The sequence below is a fragment of the Daphnia pulicaria genome, chromosome 5, assembly GCF_021234035.1.
Source record: "Daphnia pulicaria isolate SC F1-1A chromosome 5, SC_F0-13Bv2, whole genome shotgun sequence".
Taxonomy (NCBI): domain Eukaryota; kingdom Metazoa; phylum Arthropoda; class Branchiopoda; order Diplostraca; family Daphniidae; genus Daphnia; species Daphnia pulicaria.
The window spans coordinates 2,652,936-2,675,276 of record NC_060917.1 but is presented as its reverse complement, the minus strand read 5'-3'; the positions used below and the strand labels follow the sequence as shown (position 1 = coordinate 2,675,276).

The window sequence follows — 22,341 nt, the reverse complement described above, 5'->3', positions numbered from 1 at the left end:
GTAAATCGCGGTTCGGAAAAGATATTTTGAAATTTAGTTTTTAAAAAATTATATAAAACTACTGGATCAGGAGTCAGGACTGCTGTTATTCTTTTTGAAAGTGTGGAAAGACACACAAAAGATATGCCAATTACTAAAGAAGATTTGAATGTTATCAGGAAAACAAATCTCAAAATGTAGGAAACAAAGGAAGAGGAACGCCCAAAGTATTTCCTGTTTGAACAATTATAAAACTTCCCAAATGTATAGCAGATGATGATGGCCGGAGATAATTACATGTATCCTCGTCTTTTTCATTTGATGGTTTGCGATGGTATTATCTTCATTCGTATTTGTGTGTTAATCAGAAGAAGACGATAAACTGCCAGTTTTGTTTCCCAGAAATGGAACGACGTTATTGTGTCTCTAGGTACTTGTCCTTGGCTGGAATTATAATAATGTTTGTGATTACTATAATTTGTTATCATCAGACATCGATCATTCGGGAAAGAGTAATAGTGCGCATCCAACCTAATGATGTGTTACCCGAAACAAAGTCCCAGACGAAGAACATTCTATTGTGGAACGGTTACGATCGAATCGAAATGAAAGTCTTTCTTAGAAGTTTGCCGAATAATAACTCGTGTCCGTACAGGAATTGTCGAGTCACAACTGATCGTCGATCAAACTTACTGGGCAAATTTGATGCCATCATTTTCAATATGGCTGTGCTTCATCAACTGGAAAAGTCTGACAAGCTGCCACCAGCCGACACACGGGAGAGTCATCAATATTACATCTTTTTCAGCCAAGAATCACCTTTCTATCACAAGGAAAACGTCCAAAAGGATTACATCGGATATTTCAACTGGACCATGAGTTATCTGCCGGAATCAAACATTCCTTATCCGTACGGCCGGATAGAACGGGCAGCGGTTGATTTAAAATCCAAATCTTATCCAATAAGGAAAAAGACGAAACTGGTCGCCTGGTTTGTTTCGCATTGCAACACAACGCAAAGTCGGCGAGAAAACTACGTCAGAGAATTGCAGAAGCACATCCCTATCGACATCTTTGGTCTTTGCGGTCCGTTGAAATGCAATTGGAACTCTGATACGGGGATTTCACATCCGGAATGTTACGACATGCTGGAAAAGGAATACAAGTTTTATCTGTCGTTTGAGAATTCGCTGTGCAGCCATTACGTCACGGAGAAATTCTACTCGATATTGAAGCTTGACGTGGTGCCAGTTGTCATGGGTAGGGCCAATTACAGTGCTATTGCTCCGCCGTATTCATTTATCGACGCCCTGAGGTATTCACCCAAACAACTGGCCGATTACTTGCTGTTGCTCGATGGCAACCAAACACTTTACGAGAGTTACTTGCAATGGAAAACCAGTTACATTATCCGCAGCGGATATGAAGAGATGGGCGGCCAGGCCTTGTGTTCTCTTTGTGCACAACTCAATCTCTCGGATGACCGGAAGGAAATGATGCTCGCTGATGTTTTGTCGACATGGAACCCAACGACCCGTTGTCTCAATCCGCGCTACGTGAAAGCTTTTCTCAGTATTGACCGTAATAATAATAGATCTACGACATCTTAGACTTGTTTCTACATCTCTGACTTGTCTCGTGCCTAATCAAATGAGACCATAAGTTCATCTAACAAGATTAGAGAGTTGCTTTATTCCCTACAGCATTATAAGGAATTGGAAAATAAAAAGAGCTTTTTCTTCTCGAAAAGACGATGGTAATCCCCTTTTGCATTGCACAGATACTTTTTGTAGAGCACATTCTCTCACTATATATGGGGCGAACTTAAATATAGACTCGGCTGACGAGCAGCCGGCAGTCAACTGCTGAAACCTGCAATGTGATTCCCAAGCGCAACCAAAATAACTCGGATGCGGCTCGTTCGCAACAACGAAGAATCTTCTTAAAGAAACAAGTGGTGATTCGCTATAAAACAATTGTACACAAACCCCCCCAGCTCGGTGTGTAAAAGAACTGAACACTGGAATCGATCCAACAAGATGATTTAGAAAGTTGAAGGAGAATGGAACTGTTGTTTTTTAAAAACTGGAAAAACTCGATCCACGGTTGAACGTTGAATATTTATTTTCCAAAGTGTGACGGGAATAGGTGGGAACAGAGCAGACAAGGAGCATTACTATATATTATTAGTATAGAAAAAGAGAGGCTTTTTACCTTCAGCTCTTAAAGAATAAAAAATATAACAATAAATTTTTATCTGAAATATTGGGGGAGTAGATAGAGAAATTTTTAGGAAAAAGGGAACTCATGAGTGCCACCAAAGCAGGACGAGAAGCGCGAATAACTTTTCTGTCTGAAATTCTGTTTGGGAGTTGTATCGAGTAAGAGGCTGACGACAAAAGAAAAAAAACAACACACTACTACAGCTCTGCTCGCACCGAGATTCGAGAGACTGACAAAATTTTAGCATGTCGACAAGCCACACACTGGTTCACAAGACAATAAAATGATGTTTGAAGACTTGTTGAGAGATTCGGTTACACAACAACACAAAAAAAAAAGAGTAGTAATAATAAGAGGATAATATAGGTGAGCAAACTCAAAAATTAGCCCGTGGCTTTCGTGAGTTTTCCAATAACTTGTTTGAAACCACCGACAAACTCCCATATTAAATATCGTCTTCTTAAAATACACGACCGCCTTCCGAATTTCAAAGTCCGACAAGAGATGGATAAAGAAAGAAATTTTGCTATGGAGCACTACCCAAGTGCAAATGATGTTCATGGATCTTCATCTACGGGCCCAAGGATTTATTAGAGGGGAAAGGAAGGAAAAAGAAAGTGTATCATTGTGACCTGCTGCTCGCCCCTTTCAAACGAGTGTCTGAGAAAAAAGAGAGAAAGCAGCAGCAGCCACAACCAATTAAGAGAAAGGAGAAAATGAACTAGTAAAGGTTTCTTCTCGTCAAGTCTACCGAATCCCGACTGACCCAAGCACACCGAGGACGGGGCCGAAACACAAGCCTCGCTATTCTAAGTTTTCAAATTTATTGGCTCTTGGCTTTCTTGCCGATGGGCAGCACAGCTTGAACCCTATTTTCAAAATAAAAATGCCAATCATTAGAAAATTCGATCCTTACTTATCATTACAGTGTCAAATTTTAATTACTTATCAACAACATCGTTGATCTTGCCTTTCACGAGGTCAAGATTCTGATCAATCTTTTCTTGGTGTGTTTCGTACACTTTGGGAAGTGTAAAAAGACCCACGACGGCTAAAATATAAAATCGTGTCAGTAAATTCATCCGAGTAATGTTGAAGTGAGAATCTTGATTTACCCAAGATGACCAGAGTCAGTCCATTGAACAAAGAACCAACATAGGTTAACAACCACAAGACGAGCGCGAATTTGACAGAGTCCACCAGGTCTTCAACCAGGAACAACCGGCGCAGCTCGACCAAAGAGGCATTCAGTTTAGCGGCAGTCAAATCAGCCACTTCATGCACCTTTTCCGTGGTAACAGTGACATCATGTTCCAAGTATTCTCTGTGATTAAACAATAATTAATTCAGTGTTTTTTAAATTAAAAAAAAATACATTTGAAAATGACTTACTTGAACGGATGTCCATCTTGAGTCTTTTGAACGGCCTGCAGGACATTCTTGTAGAGTCGGAAAGAAAGGGTGCCCGACAAGACGGCCAATGCAGAATAGGAAATGACGGACACGACCGAGACGACAGACAGCGAGAGTAGGATGGCCAGGATAGCACCAAGGACAATTCCGCTCTTACGCGGATCACGCCAGTGCACCAAGTCCAAAACTGCGGTTAGAAATGTGGTGTGAACCACTTCGATTAATAATCGACCGAAAATTGAATCGATTTAAAAAGGTGCTTGCCACGTAAGTCTACTACCAAGCTGCCAAACGCAGAATGGAATGCAAGTCAAATTTTGACACACAAAGCTTAAGCCAGCACAAGTAAATGCACAAGTTGAATTTCGATATGAATAATAATTAAAACACAATCTTTTCACTTTGAAAAAATTTGATTCTTACCAAGTCCCCGAGATTCGTACACTTCTTCCGTGTTACTAGCTTCACGATTACGGCGACCCATTTTTTCAAGTTTTACAAAAAGTTAAAAACCCCGAAAGGATGACTGGAGGTGAATTAAAAGGGGGATAAAAAAAGATGAGCGAATGAGGTCAATCGACACGAGCACCTGGGCTACCAGCTGTTGTAACACAAAGGCAAACACAGCTAGGTAAATGGAAGACTTTAGTAGAGGGGGGGAATGAGCAGTGATTCACCGATGAAAATATCAATGGCAAAAACGATGATTCGGTTGCTATTGAAAAACGATCAGTGGAATTGAGATATCAGTTTCCAAGACTGAAGAAGTGAAGGGAAGAAAATCACGTGAATGTTGCACGCTGACGTTGACAGCAGCTTCCTTCAACAGACTGGACTAACGCTCAGGTACGAAAGGGAAGGGAAAGAAAGAATTGCCTCTGTTAAGTAGTCGGGTGAAGAGAAACTTTTAGAGCCTAGAGCAGTAATAGAGCTATGTTCAATCGTCTGAGGACAGGTGGCGTTGAACCTGCCAACAACCCTAACACACCTAACTGGAAAAAACTGAAAGGAAACAGGAGGGGGGAAGACAAAAACAAAAATCGATTGACATTAACTCGACTAACAAAGTCGAGAGAAAGGAAATCGAGCACAGGACAGGTTTCCAAAGAAAGAAAAAGATCGATTACAGAATATCAGAGACAAACGACGACGACGACTAATTCATAATTGAATTTAAATAAGGTTAAACTCAAACAGAACCAACTAGAACGCTGATCAACGTTGGAGTGAGATCGAGTCTTGTCGCAATCGACGACGACAACGAATGTCTTTCGCCGTAAATTATGCTTACATTGGCGCCATATTATCTTTCCTCGGCAACAGCAAGATCAAGGGCATACAGTCAAGATCAAGCACAAGAGCAATGACACATGTCGGTTACTTTCAATTAAAAAAACTGGTCAGCATTTGTCTGTTGCAATAGCAGCATCAGCTGTTTAGATTTCCGGAAAAAATTATCTTGACAGGCGAATTTTTTTAAATTTAATTTAGATGTATGCATGACAGCCTGGAAAGGAAACCCAAAAAACCACAGTAGAATTTCGAGGGGGAAAAAAAATCAGATATTTTTTTTTTCTGGTTTGAATCAATCACGGTGCTAGAGAGCAGTGGGAAACCGAAATAGCTCGAGCTTGAGTCTTATGTCTAGAGCTGGTGCATTATTGGCTCATATGACGTCGCTCCTGAGAAAATCCTACAAGTAAAAGAATTTTACCTCCCACCCATTCTATTTCCGACCTCCATCAAACATGGAGTAGTATACTCAAGTAGCAACATTTAAACAAAGAAATCATTAATAATGTATAAATGAAGTGGAGACGAAAAGATAAAGGCTGCCGGAAACAGGGTTAAAACTCTACTACTGATAATTTTGGCCCAGGACACAAAGTCCAGAAACGAGGAGTCGATTTTCGCAGGCATCGACACAACCACATCGACGCACACGATCGAAATTGATAAAAGAGAAATTGGAGAAAGAGAAACACTCACCCTGATCGTTGGAAAACAGAGCCATTTTGTTGAAACCCACACTCTGTACTGCACTCATAACACTGTGACACGGAACAGGAGAGAGATTAGACAACCGAGTCTAAAAGGAAGCAGAGAGTTAAAAAAAAATGTTGTTTCGTTAGTCTCACAGAGACCAAAAAATGATGAGCGGACACGACTGGGTGTCTCCGTATTCCAGACGATCCTGCGAAAAATCCCGAGCTGGGAATCAACGAGCAAACAGCAGGAAACAATAATACTCTCGCTAGCTAGCTAGTAGCTCTCGCTTTGGGTTTCAACCTAGGCTTTTGGCGCTGGCATCGAAGTCCGCAGGCGACTCTCATGGCGCTGGCGTCGCACGTCGATAAAGACCCCCAATGCGGCGCGCGCGGGAAAAGAAAAAGAAGAAATGCTCGGCGGGATATATAGGATTAGACAGGGATGGGGAAATGGGCACAGTACAAAAGGAATGAAAAGAGGAAGAGGCATGTAGATCACGCCCTCTTTTTACTTATTGCTCACGCATCAATGACATACAGCCTGGCTGGGTACGATTTCACTCCAACGCGCGGTTTCGACAACCAACTATTTCGCGAGGAAATAATAATTTCCAATTGCATAGTTATTATCAATGATCTTTCTTTTTTTGCGGGGGATACACTACTGGTCATGGCGATGAACAAGTGGCTCGCCTTAAAATTCAACCGATGCCAAAGAACATTCGACGTAGTACACACACACACATATGGTGAGAAAGTATACAGTCAGGTTGTTCATCTCTTCTACTAACCCAACATTTCGCAATGGAAATTGCATTAGAAAAAGTGACAAAAAAAAGGTATGACGCATTCGCCCTTCGGGATATGCTCCAACTGTTTTCTGGGGGGAAAAAAAGAAGGTAGACAGACGGCGCAGAAAAACTTCCTCTCCCCAATTTTATAGCCCCCATTTCGTCGACGTCGTGATCCGGAAGAAATGTCGAATTACATTTAACTGGTACTATACAATTAAACGTTTCTGTTTGTCTTGAAACTTTGAAAACTTCAAGAGGCCTGTCTACTTTACAATAACTTGGCCAAAACACAAAGATGGATTGTTGTAGAAGAAAGGTGCTTACCATTATTATTAAGGCGCGAGAGATCAAACCATCGACCTGTGAGTGTGTGTGTGGGAAGTCCAAAAGCCATGCACCGTGCGTAATAATAATTTGAATAGAGAAAGATGGCGAGTGTGTTAAAGCATTTTAGTTGTGGGCACTCCTAGCTGAAGAATAAATGAATCGAGTACTTACCGAGAAAGCTGTGTCCTCCTGTTCCATCCGACTTTGTGCTCTTGACAGAACGCGTTTTGAGGGGCTCGGCTGCAATAGTAGTAGGTTCGGCTAAAGTGGCCAGCTCGACCAAAGAAGCTGGTTCGGCTTGAAGGGACTTTGGGGTTTCAGCTTGACTAATAGGAGTTACATTAGAAATCGACGACTTTTCTTCACCAGCAGGGAGAGATTCGGGTAACTTATTCGAAAGTGTCTCATGCTTGGGCTCCTCCACGGGAACAGGTGAAGGCGAGCGATGACTTTGAGACGGTGGTGTAAAAATTTCTTCCGATTTAGGGACAACAGCTTCAGGGGACGCTTCCTGTGGTTTCCAGTGACTGACTTCTTGTTCAGGTTCTAAAACTTCTTCTTCTTCTTCTACTTCATCTTCATCCTCTTCGACATCTCCCTCTGAGTGTTCTTCTTTCTTAGTTTCGACTGGAGGATGCTCAACTTCATCGTGACTTACTTCATCTTGGAAATGTGCAGGAGAAAACTTCATCGATGAATCTTCATTTTTCAGAGAATCATGTGGAATATCTGGAAGCTTCTTTTCGAAATCAAAATCTTCTTCTCTAACTTTGGGCGAGGCTTCTTCCTTTTTCAAGTTTTTATCTGGAATGTCTCCATTTTGTTCCGGAAATTTCTCATCGAGATCAAGCAGACTGGGAATGTGAGTTTCAGGCTTTACATGGTGTGAATCTGGCTTTGCCTCTTCTGTCGGGTGGTGACTATCTTCTTCGGGCAGAATTTGTTCATTATCAGCTTTGAATTCACCAGATTGGTTGCTGCCATTTTCATATTGATCCATGGTATAGCTAGACTGTGTTTCTTCTTATTGGTAACAAAAGGACAAAGCTTCACGACACGTACTTTAAAGGTTTAAACCTGTGAAATGAAAATGAGATAAAAGACGTTACAGTCTGCTGGAGAGAAGACAACGATTGAATTACGTCTTAACTCGGACGATACCTCAAGTCAACTGAAGAACATATACAGAGAGAGCAAAAATAAAATAATGGAAGAAAAAGTAATTTTTATTTTTTCTGGCTAGACTTTCTTCTACTTACTTGTGTGTCTGGACGTCTCAACTAAACCGGCGTGAAGTTGGTTCGTGTGTGCGTTTGTTCGCTTATTGTTGCTTTGGGACTGAGTCGACAGGGAGTTTTCTACTAAACAGCAAGCAGACTAGCAGAGGCCATCGGGGGTGACGTCACGAAATCGATAATAAGAGGATAGGATCATAAGCCCATCCCCCTTTTCGCCTTTAGGTTATAAAACCGCACCATGAATCAACTGAAAACGTATTTTTCGTTTGTTTGCTTTTCATCAAATGTTATCTATGGCGATATGGGAAAATTTACTTTAAAACCCAGACAGAAAAGAATTAGTTGAGTCATTTCGTGTTTCGGATTTCGTCCTGCGCACCAGCTACGAGTTCGTTGCCCAATAGGCCAACAGGCTTTTTTCTAAAAAGATAAAAATTTGTCGTAACTCGTAAGGTGGAGTCTCAGTGTATAGGACCTTTCCACAGCAGACAGACAGTGAATCGGGGCGTTGTTTGTACTTTTTTTTATTTTCTTTTCAAATTTATCCCATTCAAAGTAGTGTTACAAGTAGTGAAATTATTATTATTCGGGAATGGCGATTATTAATTCGTGTAATTGCAAATTGGCACCTGGACAAAATGGGAAATCGAAACACACCTACTGCCCAACGGAGAGTCATTTTACAGATAAGGTAATGACCGTATGACGTATTTCTTTACCTATCCTTAAAGTGCAGGTGTCCTGATTTTGTTGACGGATAACATATTCCCCTCGTCGATTGTTCTGGATTGTACTAGAAAGACGTATTAGGTTGACCATGCTTCTAATTTATGCATTTTCTATTTCGAAATTCAGCAATCATTCCAAGAGGGCTACGAAGGAATTGGCAAGCCACGTAACAGAAATGGCATTGAATCGTTTGAAGAAGTCCCCATGTCAGTTGCATTGCTGACCTACATGGGTTGGGGAATTGTTATTCTTATTGGATACGTGAAAGAATTTCTACTGAGTTTTGTCCCTAGTCAAAATCCAGAAAAGAACCGTGAGGTATTTGTTTGTTTTCAACCAGAAAACCTGTTTGCCCCAACCTAGTATGGCATTTTATTTTTAGGGTTATGCTCCACTTTATTCCTCTTTTGAATCTTTCTACACGCGAAACGTCTATCGTCCCATTCGTGATTGTTGGAATAGACCAATTTGCTCTGTACCAGGAGCTGAACTTGTGCTTAAAGATCGTGTGACTCATGATAACGGCTGGACATTCAAGTAACTAATCATGATTTGTGTGGTTTTCCTGTATTTATTTATTCATTGTCTTTGAAAATAGCTTCACCAACACCTTTACTAAATGTCTTAACATGGGATCTTACAATTACTTGGGTTTCGCTGAATGTGAAGGGCCTTGCGCCACTGCAGCTCAAAAAACTACACACAGCTTGGGAGTGGGAGTCTGCAGTCCCAGACAAGAGCTTGGTATTGCTTTAAGAGAAATATCTGTAGCCATAAAACAGCCTTTAATATGTTTATTATTACAATCCTGCAGGCACTATGGCTATTCACAAGGAATTGGAAACGTTGGTTACAAGATTTGTAGGAGCTGAAGACGCCATTACTTTTGGTATGGGTTTCGCTACGAACGCCCTCAATCTACCGAGTCTAGTCTCCAAAGGCTGCCTTGTTATCAGTGACGAAAACAACCACGCTTCCCTCATTCTTGGTCTTCGATTGTCAGGAGCCACCATTCGGGTGTTCAAACACAACAGTACGTCCCCAGATATATATTTTCAATATCAAATAAAAGATGATACATTTCACATTAGATATGAAGAGTTTAGAGGCGAAACTGCGCGAAGCTGTGGTCCAAGGACAACCTCGCACTTACCGGCCATGGCGTAAAATTTTGATTGTCGTTGAAGGCGTTTACTCAATGGAGGGCTCAATCGTCAACCTTCCTGAGATAATCGCACTCAAGAAAAAGTACAAGGTATGATCTTATCACCAAGTAATAAACAGCATGGCTTTAAACGTGCTTTCTTTCCTAGGCTTATCTCTACTTGGACGAAGCTCATAGCATCGGAGCCCTCGGTCCCCGTGGACGCGGTGCCGTAGATTATTTCGGTTGCGATCCCAAAGACGTTGATGTGTTGATGGGCACGTTCACGAAAAGTTTCGGCTCAGCTGGGGGTTACATCGCTGGATCAAAGGTTCGACCCGATTGGTTTACATACGCTTGAAAACTCTATACTTATCGTTTTGAATTGATATAGAAACTGATTAACCATCTAAGAATCCACAGCCACGCCCATTGTTATGCCACTTCAATGTCACCGCCTGTCGCCCAGCAAATTATCTCATCAATGCGCATTATCATGGGAGAAGACGGAACAGATGAAGGCAATTGCGTCCTAATGCTTTAGTAATACCTAGGTCTTAACTTGCGTCATGGATTACTTCATTGCAGGACAGCGACGCTTGGTTCAGCTATCTCGCAATAGTCGTTATTTCCGCCAAAAGCTGCGCCAGCTTGGTTTAATCGTCTATGGCAATGATGACTCACCCGTCGTCCCAGTCTTACTTTTCATGCCAGCAAAAATTGCGTAAGTTTCAATAATTGTTGTACTACTTGCGTACATTGTGACCTTAATTTCTTTCCTATTGAATGGGTAGTGCCACATCACGGGAGCTCATCAAACGCGGCGTAGCCTCCGTCAGTGTCGGCTTCCCAGCCACGCGAATCACCGAAAGCCGTTCAAGATTCTGTATCTCTGCCTCACACACCAAAGAAATGCTCGACAAGGTATGTAGTTTTCTCTTTCGTGTGATGTGAATTATAGACAACACTTTTGATCATCAGGCTATTGAGGCCATGGACGAGGTTGGTGATCTGTTACGCCTTAAATATTCCCGCCTACCGATTCCTGTCGGACCCGTAATTTTCGGCGAAGATAACAAGCCTCAACAGGACCAAGTTGATTAATTGGAACAAAACAAGTAAATTTTGAAACTAAGGAAATGGAATCATCCCTGCGTCAGGAAGAAATCTTATTCAACGTCCGTTTAAAATGTTTTCTTCACGCTCTTTTTACATGTAAATTTATTAATATAGCATTGTTGATTAAGTTCATTCTTCTACGCGGATGACTTTTTCCATCAACGAAAGCCCTTGCAACACAATCAAACAAAGAACACAATCCAACGTAGTAGTTATCGACCTCGAACAAGACGTTCAGTACAGTTGCAAACTGAGTGAAGGAGGTCAACTAAATTTTTGTTGCATTATTTCTGTTGAATAATGTATGTCTTGTATCTCTTGCCCCTTTCCTGCCTTGTTGTTGCGCCTATGGTTCGTTGACACAACAAATTAACTACCAACAAAGAAGACTTGTGTGAACTAATTTATTAGGTCTTTGTATCATTGTTGGTCCGTTAACAATTTCCTTATCCGTTCAAGTCACATCCACACATAGTGCCTGCTTGTTATGCTTGCTTCTCTGCCTCAATATAACCATTTGTGTAGTTCCAAAAATTCTTACCAAAATACATTACACCATTACCAATGATCAGGTTCAAGCAGCTTGTGCCCGTTGTTGAATCTTCTTTTGCATCTCTTCGCTCTGCAGCTGTTCAAGGGTTAATAGCGATATTCCTAGCTGGTCTTCACGAGAGAAAGGCTGCGCCATTTGCCGAAGCCATCGTTTGGAAATCTAATTTTCCAACATTTACAATCTGTAAATTATTCGGGCATGTTATTTACTGGTTGTTAGTACCTGCACACATTCTTCGGTTGACAAATTGCAATTGGTATCCTTCAAGTGCTCCTGAATCCATTTGGGTAACTTGCTACGCTTGTCTGCCCGCGAGAAGCGCTTTAATAAACAAGGAATTGCCCATGAATAAATTTCGAGGTTGACCTAGTTCATCGTCCCCAAAATCATTATTACCTTGTCAGCCAATATCATGATACCATAATCCGTTTTCCCGCGCATGCACCGACCGAGACACTGGGCAGCGTGACGCATGGCATCGAAGGTCAAAAAATCGTTTTCGCGGATCTAGAACAAATTCGATCAAGAAAGAAAAGCCTTAAAAAGCCGACGAATTATTAGCGACAAGCAATTTCAAACCAGTAATACCTGAAACTGATCCCTTAGGTATTCCAAGCGTGCTCTAAGAATCCGTGATTGGGTGTAAACGTAGGGAATACCAAACATTAACACGGCGCTACATGAATCGGTAAAAGAAATGGTCAATAAAGTCAGAATCTTTTGTTTTCCTATTATTTTTCATACCGTCCAAGATGGTGGTCAAAATCAATTCCTTCAGAGACTTTACCTCGTGCGACTGAAAGTAGTACAGCTCCTCGTCCATTATCACAAGCCTTCACTCACAGATTAAAAGAAAATCTTTAGACTAGAGGAATTAATTACTTTTAGAAACGGGACGTACTTTGATGTAGTTAATTAGCGCCAAACTCGTTTCTGCTGCGTCTTGGGTTTCGATAAAGAGGAGCTTGTGTCTTTGCAATTGATCGATAATGCCCTGATCGTACCAAGACGACACAATTGTTTCCAGGTATAGGTAGCTGGTAAAGAAGCAAACAATGCTTGGTATCCCAATAATGAAAATAATTATTAAAATTAATATGAATTTATTAAATAATTAATTAATTATTGAATTACCCGTCAGGTACAGCGGCCGCTACTTCAACCAACAAATTTCCGTAGTTACGAATAACGGCAGTGTCCTCACGAGTTTCGTATCGCGATGACATGGCGACCTGGTCGTTACCTTTCGATACGATCTATACTCAAAATAAGAATTTTAGTGTAACGTTAACATTAATGAAAAATGAGGCATCTACTACCATTGGCAGAATACAGGGTCTCGCCAAAGTCATAGTAAATGAGGTCATTATGACTGGATGGAAGTCGAGGATTTTCGGATACATATCAAGCGGTGAAAGGGTTCCTGAGGTGATGACGACAGTTTGGAAACGATTGAAAACTGGTTTGATGGCAATAGATGAATCTAAACAGCTGTAAAATGTACTAGCATTAATCACTGTTTTTTCTTTCTTTGTTCTATATTCACATACCTGAAATATAAAATTGGGTTGGAAACTGTAGGTGCCCGATCTTCAAACGGTTCAATGATGATGGTGAATCTAAAATAGTAAATTACTTTTAGATATTTTTCACCAATTCATCACCGTAAATATAAGATATTAACCCTTTAGTATATGTCGAGACCAATGTAGCAAAGTGAGAAACGGTCACAAGAGGTGAGAAATCCGTCAGGTCGGAAATTTCAAGAGTGCGAATGAGTGAAGATAAACGCTCTGCGGTGAATCTGGAAAGTTTATCAACAAAACAGGTAAAATAATAATTCTTGCGTGTGAAACTGATTTTTAAATACCTTAGAGGTTTCCTATCGATACACACTTTGATGTGAATATCTCTCAAGAAACCGGCGGGACTTTCTTGGACGACGTGCTGGACGCGGAGTCGAGTTTTGATGTACTCTACTACTCGCTTCAAAAAGGCCACAAAGTGCTCAGCAGTACGGATCGTTCCAGGGACGGCCTCTATAAATGAAAGAAATGTTAAAATGGCCCGAATGGATAGTTGTGAATAAATACAGACCTTCTAAGATTTCAGAAGGTAAAACCGGGTTGACTAAAGCCATGTCAGTTTCTCTCGCTATGTTAGCATCTCGCAATCCTTCAACTAGCCTTTGGTATTCCTTCTCCAACCTCCTGTTGTCATTTTCTTTCATGCTAAAAAGAGTTAAAAGTTAACAACTCTACAATTAATGCACATCCAGTTGTGATTACTTTGAAATGGTGGTTTCAAGAATTTGTATGCTATTGGAGCATTTGTCGAGCAGACGTTTCGTAATCTTGACGCTCATCGAATCTATACAGACATTATCTAGAAAAACCAATATTTGATTAGTAGGGCAAGTCTAAGTGGTTACGTTTCAGTATAATTACCAATATTGTGGGCTTCATCAAAAACAACGACGCTATTTTTTGAAATTTCCTTGGATACGACTTCTGCAATCTTGGGATCAAGTAAGTAATGATAGCTGTACACCACAATGTTGGCGTGAGTTATCTATAATTTTAATTTGGTATTAATTTGGTTGTAGAATATATTATAAATGTCATGATCTAACGGTGTATCGGGCAAGAAAATAAGGACACCATCCTTTGGCCTGTCCATATTCCTTTAAATCGTCCAGGTTGTACACCCCAGGAGGCAACGGAAATTCTTTTCCATGAGCATCAAATCCTTCATAAAAGTTGCATACTGGCACAGCGTCATCACCTGCATGACGAGCTCTTACAAACGATGCCGTGAGACCGTAACAGCGCCCGTCGACTACTTTTCCTTCTCTCTCCTTACTGACCTGTTATGTAATTGTGTTGTTGATTATCTGTACTTTTAAATCTTTGTACTATTTAATTCATATTACTGAGGGGTGAATGCAGAGATTCTTTCTGGAGCTAAGTGCCAAGCCAAGAATGTTTTGTTCCATGCCCATCTCTTTTTCGTAGTAATTCATTAGTTTTCGCAATTCTTCCATAACCTTTTCAATTTCAGGAACAGTTCTTGAACAGTAGACTAGTTTGGTTAAATCAAGGGGGTGAGCCTTCATGTAGGCCACAATTAATGATAGCAATGTTGTTGTCTTGCCCGTTCCAGAAGGCATTTCCAATAAACAGTGACCCTGAATTGATCCAACATCAACATATATTTATGTAATTTCAAATTATATTAATATTGGACGATACAACATACTTTTGCATCGAGAGCATGTTTCAGTTCGAGCATGTATGAAAACTGCTCCGGGTATATGTAATCGTATGGGAAGTAGACGAGGAGTCCATCAACATTTAATCTATGAACATGTAAATAAATTAAATGTGGTCTCTGAATTGACAAAAGTGTTGAATTTACTTCATTTTTGTACGAGAAATTTTACAACAACATGCAAATAAAGTTGCTTGCCACTTGTTCTTCTTCAAATTTCTAGCAGACTAATTTTCGTTTTCACGTGTCGACAGTGGTTACCAATAGATGGCGCGTAGTCAAGGCAACCAATTTGTTGTTTAAAAATATTTGTTGCGATTAGTTTTTTTAAACGTTCTCATGGAAAGATATATTGTGAACGGCAGGATTGGGGAAGGGGCACACGGGATCGTTCTTAAAGGTATCGACAAGTCCACAATGAAACTGGTCGCCATGAAACGGATAACGTTGAAGAACATTAACGAGCAGGGATTGCCGAACTCGGCTGTACGTGAATTGCTGGCTCTTCGCCTGATCCGCCATGAATATGTAGTGAACCTAGTGGACTATTTCCCACAAGGATATTCGCTTGTGTTGGTCTTTGAATATTTACCAATAGATCTCTACGAATTTTTGCGCTCCAACTCCAAACCTTTACCGACGAGTCACGTGAAAAGCTGTACCATATTTACATCTCTACAATCAGATTGTATGCATTCAAATAACCAATATGCAATCCTTTCAATTTAGACATGTGGATGCTAGCCAGCGCTGTGGAATATATTCATAGTTTGGGTATTATGCATCGGGATTTGAAGCCGGCCAATTTGCTGATTGGTTCCCGAGGCGAACTGAAAGTGACCGATTTCGGATTGTGTCGTACGTTCAATCATTCCGAAAAGGCTCAAAGATTATTCACACATCAGGTGGCTTCACGGTGGTACAGAGCACCGGAACTGCTCTATGGTTCTCGCAATTATGGTAAGTTTCATTTCAATTTAAAAATGCCATGTTAATTTTAACACCGTTTTTCATAACAGGACCGGAAGTCGATCTATGGGCTATGGGCTGTATCTTTGGTGAAATGTTGAAGAATTCTCCCCTTTTTCCGGTAAATAATGGGCCAATGTTGTCAATATAATATGTTGTAATAGTATCCGGATTTCCATCAAACCCTAGGGAGAAAATGACATTGGCCAACTGTGCACAGTCATTCAAGGTCATTAACACTACGGTAATCATGATCAAGGTGAATGACATTAACTCTTGTGTGGGTAATTACAGTACTAGGCACTCCAGACGAAGAAAATTGGCCAGGTGTATCAGCATTGCCAGATTTCCACAAAATTTCATTTACCAAAACTCGGAAACAAATCTCCTTTAAGAAAATCCTGATTGATGTAGACGAATCGTCACGAACGATGCTGGAACAATTTCTTCGCTATTGCCCCCAATCACGAATAACCGCTAAACAAGTCATTTCTAATTCTCTAACTTGAAATTGTTTTTGAATAATTAAAACTTTACGTTCACAAACAGTTTTTAGAAGCTAAATATTTTCAAGAAGATCCGTTGATGGCTGCAATAGAAGAGCTGCCTCTTCCGACCGAGAAATCAGTGAATACCGCAACGGCTGAATTTGTTAACTGGGACTGGTCTTCTACACATTTTTAAATAAAAGTCTAAATAAAACAACTTATTTCTTTTCACTGACAGAGTGCTGCCATTTATTTTTATTATATTTGCTGCTGGCTGGGGGGAGATCTTAATGTGAATATTTTTACGCTACTAGAACCGGCTGGCATGTCCCTCGGCGGAGAAAGTTTTCATTAGGTCAAGGTTTCCTATAGCGTTAAGAAAGGTCACGTAGAGAAAAAATGCCATCTCATACTCGGAGAAAGTAGGGAGGTGGAGCACCGCGAGGACGGGGGGTGGTGGAAGTATAAAGGCACAAGAAGAAGGTGCTGCGCTGAATTGAAAGTAGTCTACGTGTGCTCGTCCTCTACGTGTTGTAACTTTCGATTTCTGTAGCCAAACTCAATTTGCAACACAATGTATATTAATAAGGTACTTTATTGACAAATTTACGCAATATTATTTAATAAACTAACGTATACTTATCTATGCAGAAAGGTTGCGTCGCACTGGCCTTTTCTTTCACCTTAATTTTCAGTATACAAAACTGCGAAGCCAATAAGCGCGAAAAACTTAAAAAAGTTTTCGGATTTCTCGATTTTGATGCCAGGGACGTTAAAGAACCTACGGCGTTTGCTCCGAGAGCCCCCGTGGTTGTCGTTCCGCAGTATCGGTCCAGCAACCCAATATACATACAACCGTTAACAAACCCTGTCCCTGAGGTGAGTTTGGTGTAAAATTTAATTGCTTAGGTTGTCATTAACAGGATCATCTTTCATTCAAATTAGGTTATGCTCGGTGGTGTTTCTCCGTACTCGAATTTGGATGCTAATGGAAGGAACAATCCTGCACTGTGGCAATATTCAAATTTGTATCCAGAGCATCAATAATATCATAGTTACGCGTATGACCAAAGAAACTGTCATTTATTTTAACCGTTAACAACTATCTTTCTATTTTAAACCATAAATAAAAGCCGACATTTATTGATTTTATTGTGACTTTTTAAAATGTTTCAACAGAATTCCCAATGCAATTTTTGCTACTTTTTAATTTTTACTTAAAGAATTAAGTGAATGAAATTAATTAGTAATTATAAAACGATACATTTCCACATAAGTGATGGCCTACTCGGTTACCAAACTCAGAGCTTTCACTCAGAAGTCTCAGGGTCTCAGTGATAAGATGGAAATTGAACACGCAAGCGACAGATAATTGGGCAACTACTCCAACTATAATTCATATTTTTCAGATCGCGCGTTTCATCGTGCAAGTCACGATTCTTCCCAGTTGATAGGTCATTTGAGTGACTCTTACTTAAATGCTTTCAAAGTCCCCGTGTCGGTTTTTGAGAGAAAAATGGCAAAGTGATAAAAAACAGTGATAAATAATATCAGACTTGATGGCTCCAGTGCGTGTCACACGATTATTATGCGCGTTCATATTATTCACGAAAACTTCACGCGAGAATAACCGAACAGAAAATATATCCGACAACGTTGCAATTCCATTGATTTGATCGTCAGCAAAAAAGATGCAGACATTGTTTTGACAGGTGAGTGTAACTTGTGCTAGTTACAAGGACTAGGAGGATATTACCTGTACAGTTTTCTCTGGTTTATTTTACCGAATTGTTTTTAGTCCAATTTTAATATGGCTGCAGCTAAGAAATCCTCGGAAGGAACAGAACTGGTTCAACAAGCAGAGAAACAGTAAGTCTTTTCTGTTAAGTTTACATTTGATGATATGTTAATATTGTTTCATTTTCTTCACCAAATCAATCACAATAGCTTGAAAACTTCCTTGCTGAAATGGAAACCTGACTATGAATTGGCAGCCGACAGTTACAATAAAGCTGCGACATGTTTCAAAACTGCAAAAGAGCTACAGAAGGCAAAGGATTGTCTGTACAAAGCTTCAGATTGCTACAAGCAAACTAAAGCGTATCCTTTTACTGTTACTCACTATTCTTTATGAATAATTAATGTCGTGAGATTTTATAATTTGTTAAGAACGTTCTAGTTTTGTTAAAGCATGATTTATTGATTTTCTATAATATAAATGATGATAGTATTAAGCTAGAATTAATAAGAATCATGTGTTTTATATCTTATGAAACATTATTCCTTGACTTGGTATTTTTTTTTGTTTGACACAGTTTCTTCTCTGCTGCAAAGTTAGTATCCATTTTAATGCATAAAAAAAGTAACAGTTACCAACACATTTGTTTCTATTTAGGAGCTTGGATCAAGCAATTATTTTGCTGAAGGAATTACAAGAATGGAAGGAAATATCAAATATTGCACACAAGGCCTGCCAACTGTTTCAGGAGCACGGATCTCCGGATACAGCGGCATTACTGCTTGACAAGTCCGCAAAGATGATTGAGGCCCATCTGCCTGAAGATGCGCTCATTCTATACAGGTATACCTTTCCCGCAACATTTATTTAACATGTTATTTTAACCTTCACCCTCGATAGGAGAGCAATGGAAGTAGTCATGATTGAAGACAGGCCACGCCAAGCAGCCGAGTTTGCAACCAGAGCTGGACGACTCCTTGTCAAATTGGGAAAGTATGTTTCTGACAAGTCAAATTATTGTTTAAAATTGTTAATCAACCTTTTCTCGCTTAAGATATGAAGACGCCATCAATATGTTGTCAAGAGAGATGAACTATCACATTGCCGGTGAAAATCCTGCAGCCGTTGGAAGAGTATTAGTAGTGGTTGTGCTGGTATTGTTCAACTTTACATGTTACAATCTTTTCCTTTGTAATCACCACACTGTTTTCGGCTGGTTCTAGCTTCATCTAGCTCGTGAAGATGTTATCGCTGCTGGTAAAGCCATACAGGAATGGGGAGGCAATGGCCAGCAAGATGAAGTAAGCATTGCTTTAAGAAAGTCTTATTTGTTTGCTAATTTAAAAAATGTTGATGATTAGCTTCAAGTCGCTATGAATCTCCATCGCGCATTTGACTCTGAAGATGCCCAAGCAGCCGAGAGAGCTCTCGCTGATCCATTTATTCGTCACATGGATGTAGAGTATGCTAAATTAACTCGGGTCGTCCCATTACCAAAGGGCTACAGTGATTTAGAAAATGCAGCCAGACCAAAGACGAACCTAGAAGATCTTGTGGATGATATCCCAGACATTGATGATGACGTGAGAACAATTTCTTCCATTTTCTTTATTCATTAAGAATGAAGTGTTGACGTGTTTTTGCTTTGAACGAAGGATCTCGAGAATGAATACGGAGGCGGTAGTCGAAGCAACAATGACGTAGAACCTCAAGCAAAGTCGACAGGAGTGAAACACGAGGAAGATTTGGAAGAAGAAGGTGGATTGTGTTGAAAGAACTAAGATCTAATCACGTATTTACTCATTCCTCTTTTGCTTGGTGTTGTCGTATTTGTTTATTTTTTGGTTGGTTTAACGCTGTGCTACTTACATAATATGAAATTCAATGTTGCCGTGTATTCCAAATACACAATTTGCTGCGTCGGTGTAACATGTTTTCCAAGTCTGTTTGAACTGTAATGGCTATATAGGTGCTGAGAAGAAATTCAAGTAAACCACATGGAAGGAATCGAAGGTTCTAATCTAATTGAAAACAACGTACCATTTAGTGGGTGGAATTTCCCGGGACGACGTGATGTATACACGAAATCCTGGTGAAAGCACGGAAGTTTGTACGGCGGAAGGCACCAAGAACTTAAGCTTAATTATAGAGTAAATATTTGAAAAAAAGCTCCAGATGTGTTGGATTTTATACACGAGTCGTGAGAAAAGGCTGTAACAGAATGGGCAAGAAGGTTCACGTTTGTTTTTTTACCCGCGATTTAAAATCCGAAAGTTCTTCTAAACAAAATTTCCTGACCTCTTCGTTCCTAACAAAGAAAGGCCCGTCGGCCTACAGGCCTACATTGCCCTTTATAAATAGTTAAAATGTGCTCTAGACTCTTCCAGAAGGTATTTCCAGAGTTTGCACGCTGAAGCAGGCTCTCAACGTGCGACTGTTGTTAATTGTTTACGTGTCGAATGCAGATGGGCGGGAACCACCAGAAGCCATGGATACAAAAGAGATAAAAACCCAAGTGGGGAGCAGTTCACGCAGGCAGTTTTCTGATTGCCTTGGTGCAATACGGAAGTTCTTAACCTCTAACGAAAATGAGCCTTCCGCTTTCTATTGGAAAGGTTGGATTGATCGTTTTCTTCATTTGTCTCATTCAGGTTGAAGCCGCAGTCTTGAAAGATGAAGAGGGTGAAATTGGTGAAGTCGGCCAGTGCCCCAACAGCTACATCAACAAAGATATGAGTTGGTTCAGACAGAACGCTCAAACTTTGCTCTTCATGGAACATCTCCAACAGCGAGCCAGTCAGGAAAATCTCTTTGATTGGTCCAAAGAGCAAACATCGGAAAAATACCGAAAGCAACTCCGCAATCTGGAAGATCAGTTTGTAATGCCGGAAGAAGTCCCCGACGATTGCTACGAAAGGATGCCGATCCCGCAGAAGATTGCCCAACGGATTTCCTTCCTGGAAGACCGCCTGGAAGGTTGCGGAGCTGCCCAGCCGCCGCAGCCCTGCGCTTACGGCGAACCAGTCGTTGGCGGATACGGATCAGGTTTAGTTTTTCGCCGTTTATCCGTCATCCAAGCGGAATTAATGCGACAAAGAAACGTCATTCGCTTCATGAGAACGCGTTTGATGGACATCAATCGACAGTGCGAAGGTAAACTGATTTTTTCGAGGTTTTTTGGACGATTTTCTCAAGTGGATGAATTTTGATTTTTTTTTCAGATTTCATGGCTGTTATTCCTGAGAGAACCAATTTCTTGGACGACTGCTCCGGTGGAGTTGTAGAAGCGAAAGAGGTTTCATATTTCTTCCAATGCCTTTTCTTTATATTGGTTATAGTTTACTCATTTGGTTTGTTGATGTTGACAGACTTCGTGCATGACCGGACCTCCCGGCCCACCAGGACCGGAAGGTAATAAATCAATATTGTATCCATATTATTTAATTAATTTTTAACTCAAATTACATTTTAAAAGGAACGCCTGGCCCGATTGGAGTTGAGGGTCCCCCAGGACCACAAGGTAAAAAAAATGAAATTATTTGTTTTATTAGTTTGAAAATTAATTTTTATAATTTAATTTAATAGGACTTCCTGGTTTGAACGGTTTACCTGGTGAAATGGGACTGACAGGAGAGCCAGGTACTCCAAGCGAATGCAGTTCCCCATGTGGGCAAACTTTTCAACCTTTCCAACCCATCCAACATCCTATGGTAACAATTTTTTTAAATCAAACATTATTTCCTAAATTAGCAACTCTGACCAATTGGAATTTTTTTTAAACAGATGTCATTTCAGAATCCTCCGCCATTGTGCAGTCAACCCCCGTGCAGTCCACCCAAAACGAACACGTTCTATCCATATCCCTGCAAAAACCAACTCGACTGTCCATCCCTGTACCCCTATCAAAACCCTTACGTATTGAGACCTTCCTATGCTCCTGCGTGGCCTTCCTATCTTTCGTATGATCCCTCGAATCGTTATGTTCTCCCTCAACAGTCTACCATCACGACACCTGCTCCGCTAAAAGGTTCACTGGAAATCGCAGAAACGATTGATTCAATCGAAAGCGTTTAAAAGTGTTTTAATGCAACCTTCTTAAATTCAGTTTTGACTTGCAAGCACGCTTCGTTTTACATTATTAAAAAAAACCAATGGCTTTAGCCGATTGGGATTTTAAAACAATGTAGTTATTAGTTTCTTAAAATGTAGTGTTTTTTACTTAGCAATAAAATCATTTTTCAAAATAGGCCTACTTGTTATTTTATTTGAATTTTTGGAAATTACTAACCTTCATTGCTGGCCAAATAATGCTGGCAGTGGCAGCTCCTTGGGGTGCGACGTGTGAGGTTCCCGTAAGAAAAACAAAATA

At 40.3% G+C, this 22,341-nt stretch overlaps 7 protein-coding genes and 1 long non-coding RNA gene across 13 annotated transcripts; 6 read left to right on the top strand and 2 right to left on the bottom strand.

Annotated features, from left to right (window-relative positions):
* Position 1: 1 nt before the first annotated feature.
* LOC124341143 (alpha-(1,3)-fucosyltransferase C-like) lies at positions 2 to 1,726 on the top strand. The gene has a single exon (XM_046794099.1). It carries the CDS (start codon positions 384 to 386, stop codon positions 1,587 to 1,589), a length of 1,206 nt encoding a protein of 401 aa, XP_046650055.1. The 5' UTR covers positions 2 to 383; the 3' UTR covers positions 1,590 to 1,726.
* A 354-nt stretch (positions 1,727 to 2,080) lies between these two features.
* Positions 2,081 to 8,122, bottom strand: LOC124341072 (reticulon-3-like). 3 transcript variants are annotated; one of them, XM_046793990.1, is made up of 8 exons: positions 7,984 to 8,072; positions 7,886 to 7,895; positions 6,896 to 7,801; positions 6,722 to 6,757; positions 3,595 to 3,802; positions 3,318 to 3,526; positions 3,148 to 3,253; positions 2,081 to 3,071 (listed from the first exon to the last, which is right to left on the bottom strand). In XM_046793990.1, exons 3-8 carry the CDS (start codon positions 7,722 to 7,724, stop codon positions 3,026 to 3,028), a joined length of 1,434 nt encoding a protein of 477 aa, XP_046649946.1. In that variant the 5' UTR covers positions 7,725 to 7,801; positions 7,886 to 7,895; positions 7,984 to 8,072; the 3' UTR covers positions 2,081 to 3,025. The 3 variants fall into 3 exon arrangements, with proteins under 3 accessions (XP_046649946.1, XP_046649945.1, XP_046649947.1); XM_046793989.1 differs by lacking the exon at positions 7,886 to 7,895 and having other exon boundaries at positions 7,984 to 8,122; XM_046793991.1 differs by lacking the exons at positions 6,722 to 6,757; positions 7,886 to 7,895 and having other exon boundaries at positions 7,984 to 8,122.
* LOC124341628 lies at positions 6,109 to 6,482 on the top strand. Its single transcript, XR_006918549.1, has 2 exons — positions 6,109 to 6,352; positions 6,424 to 6,482. It is a non-coding gene; the product is annotated as an uncharacterized LOC124341628 (long non-coding RNA).
* A 104-nt stretch (positions 8,123 to 8,226) lies between the features above and the next one.
* Positions 8,227 to 11,535, top strand: LOC124341013 (serine palmitoyltransferase 2-like). 2 transcript variants are annotated; one of them, XM_046793893.1, is made up of 11 exons: positions 8,227 to 8,653; positions 8,818 to 9,009; positions 9,074 to 9,225; positions 9,287 to 9,435; positions 9,506 to 9,724; positions 9,783 to 9,946; positions 10,005 to 10,166; positions 10,230 to 10,356; positions 10,424 to 10,559; positions 10,630 to 10,759; positions 10,817 to 11,535. In XM_046793893.1, exons 1-11 carry the CDS (start codon positions 8,555 to 8,557, stop codon positions 10,937 to 10,939), a joined length of 1,653 nt encoding a protein of 550 aa, XP_046649849.1. In that variant the 5' UTR covers positions 8,227 to 8,554; the 3' UTR covers positions 10,940 to 11,535. The 2 variants fall into 2 exon arrangements, with proteins under 2 accessions (XP_046649849.1, XP_046649848.1); XM_046793892.1 differs by having other exon boundaries at positions 8,230 to 8,653; positions 9,074 to 9,228; positions 9,290 to 9,435.
* On the bottom strand, positions 11,345 to 14,999 carry LOC124340914 (general transcription and DNA repair factor IIH helicase subunit XPD-like). The gene is made up of 18 exons (XM_046793716.1): positions 14,925 to 14,999; positions 14,766 to 14,865; positions 14,440 to 14,694; positions 14,140 to 14,373; positions 13,955 to 14,078; positions 13,796 to 13,892; positions 13,605 to 13,738; positions 13,378 to 13,546; positions 13,192 to 13,311; positions 13,058 to 13,126; positions 12,827 to 12,998; positions 12,642 to 12,763; positions 12,409 to 12,565; positions 12,252 to 12,340; positions 12,096 to 12,183; positions 11,904 to 12,014; positions 11,730 to 11,828; positions 11,345 to 11,666 (listed from the first exon to the last, which is right to left on the bottom strand). Exons 1-18 carry the CDS (start codon positions 14,927 to 14,929, stop codon positions 11,529 to 11,531), a joined length of 2,283 nt encoding a protein of 760 aa, XP_046649672.1. The 5' UTR covers positions 14,930 to 14,999; the 3' UTR covers positions 11,345 to 11,528.
* A 105-nt stretch (positions 15,000 to 15,104) lies between these two features.
* Positions 15,105 to 17,386, top strand: LOC124341211 (cyclin-dependent kinase 20-like). 2 transcript variants are annotated; one of them, XM_046794218.1, is made up of 8 exons: positions 15,105 to 15,435; positions 15,507 to 15,737; positions 15,797 to 15,867; positions 15,936 to 15,975; positions 16,041 to 16,231; positions 16,296 to 16,823; positions 17,002 to 17,113; positions 17,180 to 17,386. In XM_046794218.1, the coding sequence occupies exons 1-6, from the start codon at positions 15,117 to 15,119 to the stop codon at positions 16,428 to 16,430; spliced, it is 987 nt and encodes a 328-aa protein (XP_046650174.1). In that variant the 5' UTR covers positions 15,105 to 15,116; the 3' UTR covers positions 16,431 to 16,823; positions 17,002 to 17,113; positions 17,180 to 17,386. The 2 variants fall into 2 exon arrangements, with proteins under 2 accessions (XP_046650174.1, XP_046650173.1); XM_046794217.1 differs by having other exon boundaries at positions 16,886 to 17,113.
* Positions 17,387 to 17,851: 465 nt separating this feature from the next.
* Positions 17,852 to 19,901, top strand: LOC124341197 (gamma-soluble NSF attachment protein-like). Of its 2 annotated transcripts, XM_046794199.1 has the most exons (10): positions 17,852 to 17,946; positions 18,033 to 18,103; positions 18,182 to 18,334; positions 18,550 to 18,567; positions 18,630 to 18,815; positions 18,873 to 18,965; positions 19,027 to 19,126; positions 19,196 to 19,273; positions 19,334 to 19,555; positions 19,628 to 19,901. In XM_046794199.1, the coding sequence occupies exons 2-10, from the start codon at positions 18,045 to 18,047 to the stop codon at positions 19,742 to 19,744; spliced, it is 1,026 nt and encodes a 341-aa protein (XP_046650155.1). In that variant the 5' UTR covers positions 17,852 to 17,946; positions 18,033 to 18,044; the 3' UTR covers positions 19,745 to 19,901. The 2 variants fall into 2 exon arrangements, with proteins under 2 accessions (XP_046650155.1, XP_046650156.1); XM_046794200.1 differs by lacking the exon at positions 17,852 to 17,946 and having other exon boundaries at positions 17,953 to 18,103.
* Positions 19,902 to 19,997: 96 nt separating this feature from the next.
* On the top strand, positions 19,998 to 22,219 carry LOC124341169. The gene is made up of 6 exons (XM_046794138.1): positions 19,998 to 21,125; positions 21,194 to 21,267; positions 21,341 to 21,383; positions 21,448 to 21,492; positions 21,558 to 21,682; positions 21,756 to 22,219. Exons 1-6 carry the CDS (start codon positions 20,561 to 20,563, stop codon positions 22,044 to 22,046), a joined length of 1,143 nt encoding a protein of 380 aa, XP_046650094.1. The 5' UTR covers positions 19,998 to 20,560; the 3' UTR covers positions 22,047 to 22,219.
* Positions 22,220 to 22,341: the final 122 nt, after the last annotated feature.

What these genes read in the sequence shown, in the direction of transcription:
- LOC124341143 (XM_046794099.1), top strand. Translation starts at nt 384, where the DNA reads ATGGAACGACGTTATTGTGTCTCTAGGTACTTGTCCTTGGCTGGAATT.
- LOC124341072 (XM_046793989.1), bottom strand. Translation starts at nt 7,724, where the DNA reads ATGGATCAATATGAAAATGGCAGCAACCAATCTGGTGAATTCAAAGCT. An exon ending in CTCGCGCCTTAATAATAATG is followed by an intron (nt 3,803 to 6,721) that starts GTAAGCACCTTT and finishes TTCTAACCGCAG; the next exon opens with TTTTGGACTTGGTGCACTGG. An exon ending in CAAGATGGACATCCGTTCAA is followed by an intron (nt 3,527 to 3,594) that starts GTAAGTCATTTT and finishes GTTTAATCACAG; the next exon opens with AGAATACTTGGAACATGATG.
- LOC124341013 (XM_046793893.1), top strand. Translation starts at nt 8,555, where the DNA reads ATGGCGATTATTAATTCGTGTAATTGCAAATTGGCACCTGGACAAAAT. An exon ending in CACTCAAGAAAAAGTACAAG is followed by an intron (nt 9,947 to 10,004) that starts GTATGATCTTAT and finishes TTTCTTTCCTAG; the next exon opens with GCTTATCTCTACTTGGACGA. An exon ending in GTTACATCGCTGGATCAAAG is followed by an intron (nt 10,167 to 10,229) that starts GTTCGACCCGAT and finishes GAATTGATATAG; the next exon opens with AAACTGATTAACCATCTAAG.
- LOC124340914 (XM_046793716.1), bottom strand. An exon ending in GCGGCCGCTGTACCTGACGG is followed by an intron (nt 12,566 to 12,641) that starts GTAATTCAATAA and finishes TGGGATACCAAG; the next exon opens with CATTGTTTGCTTCTTTACCA. An exon ending in ACCTAAGGGATCAGTTTCAG is followed by an intron (nt 12,015 to 12,095) that starts GTATTACTGGTT and finishes AATTTGTTCTAG; the next exon opens with ATCCGCGAAAACGATTTTTT.
- LOC124341211 (XM_046794218.1), top strand. Translation starts at nt 15,117, where the DNA reads ATGGAAAGATATATTGTGAACGGCAGGATTGGGGAAGGGGCACACGGG. An exon ending in GACGAGTCACGTGAAAAGCT is followed by an intron (nt 15,436 to 15,506) that starts GTACCATATTTA and finishes CTTTCAATTTAG; the next exon opens with ACATGTGGATGCTAGCCAGC. An exon ending in CTATGGTTCTCGCAATTATG is followed by an intron (nt 15,738 to 15,796) that starts GTAAGTTTCATT and finishes TTTTCATAACAG; the next exon opens with GACCGGAAGTCGATCTATGG.
- LOC124341197 (XM_046794199.1), top strand. Translation starts at nt 18,045, where the DNA reads ATGGCTGCAGCTAAGAAATCCTCGGAAGGAACAGAACTGGTTCAACAA. An exon ending in TATTAGTAGTGGTTGTGCTG is followed by an intron (nt 19,127 to 19,195) that starts GTATTGTTCAAC and finishes GGCTGGTTCTAG; the next exon opens with CTTCATCTAGCTCGTGAAGA. An exon ending in GCAATGGCCAGCAAGATGAA is followed by an intron (nt 19,274 to 19,333) that starts GTAAGCATTGCT and finishes GTTGATGATTAG; the next exon opens with CTTCAAGTCGCTATGAATCT.
- LOC124341169 (XM_046794138.1), top strand. Translation starts at nt 20,561, where the DNA reads ATGAGCCTTCCGCTTTCTATTGGAAAGGTTGGATTGATCGTTTTCTTC. An exon ending in GAGTTGTAGAAGCGAAAGAG is followed by an intron (nt 21,268 to 21,340) that starts GTTTCATATTTC and finishes TGATGTTGACAG; the next exon opens with ACTTCGTGCATGACCGGACC. An exon ending in AACCCATCCAACATCCTATG is followed by an intron (nt 21,683 to 21,755) that starts GTAACAATTTTT and finishes TTTTTTAAACAG; the next exon opens with ATGTCATTTCAGAATCCTCC.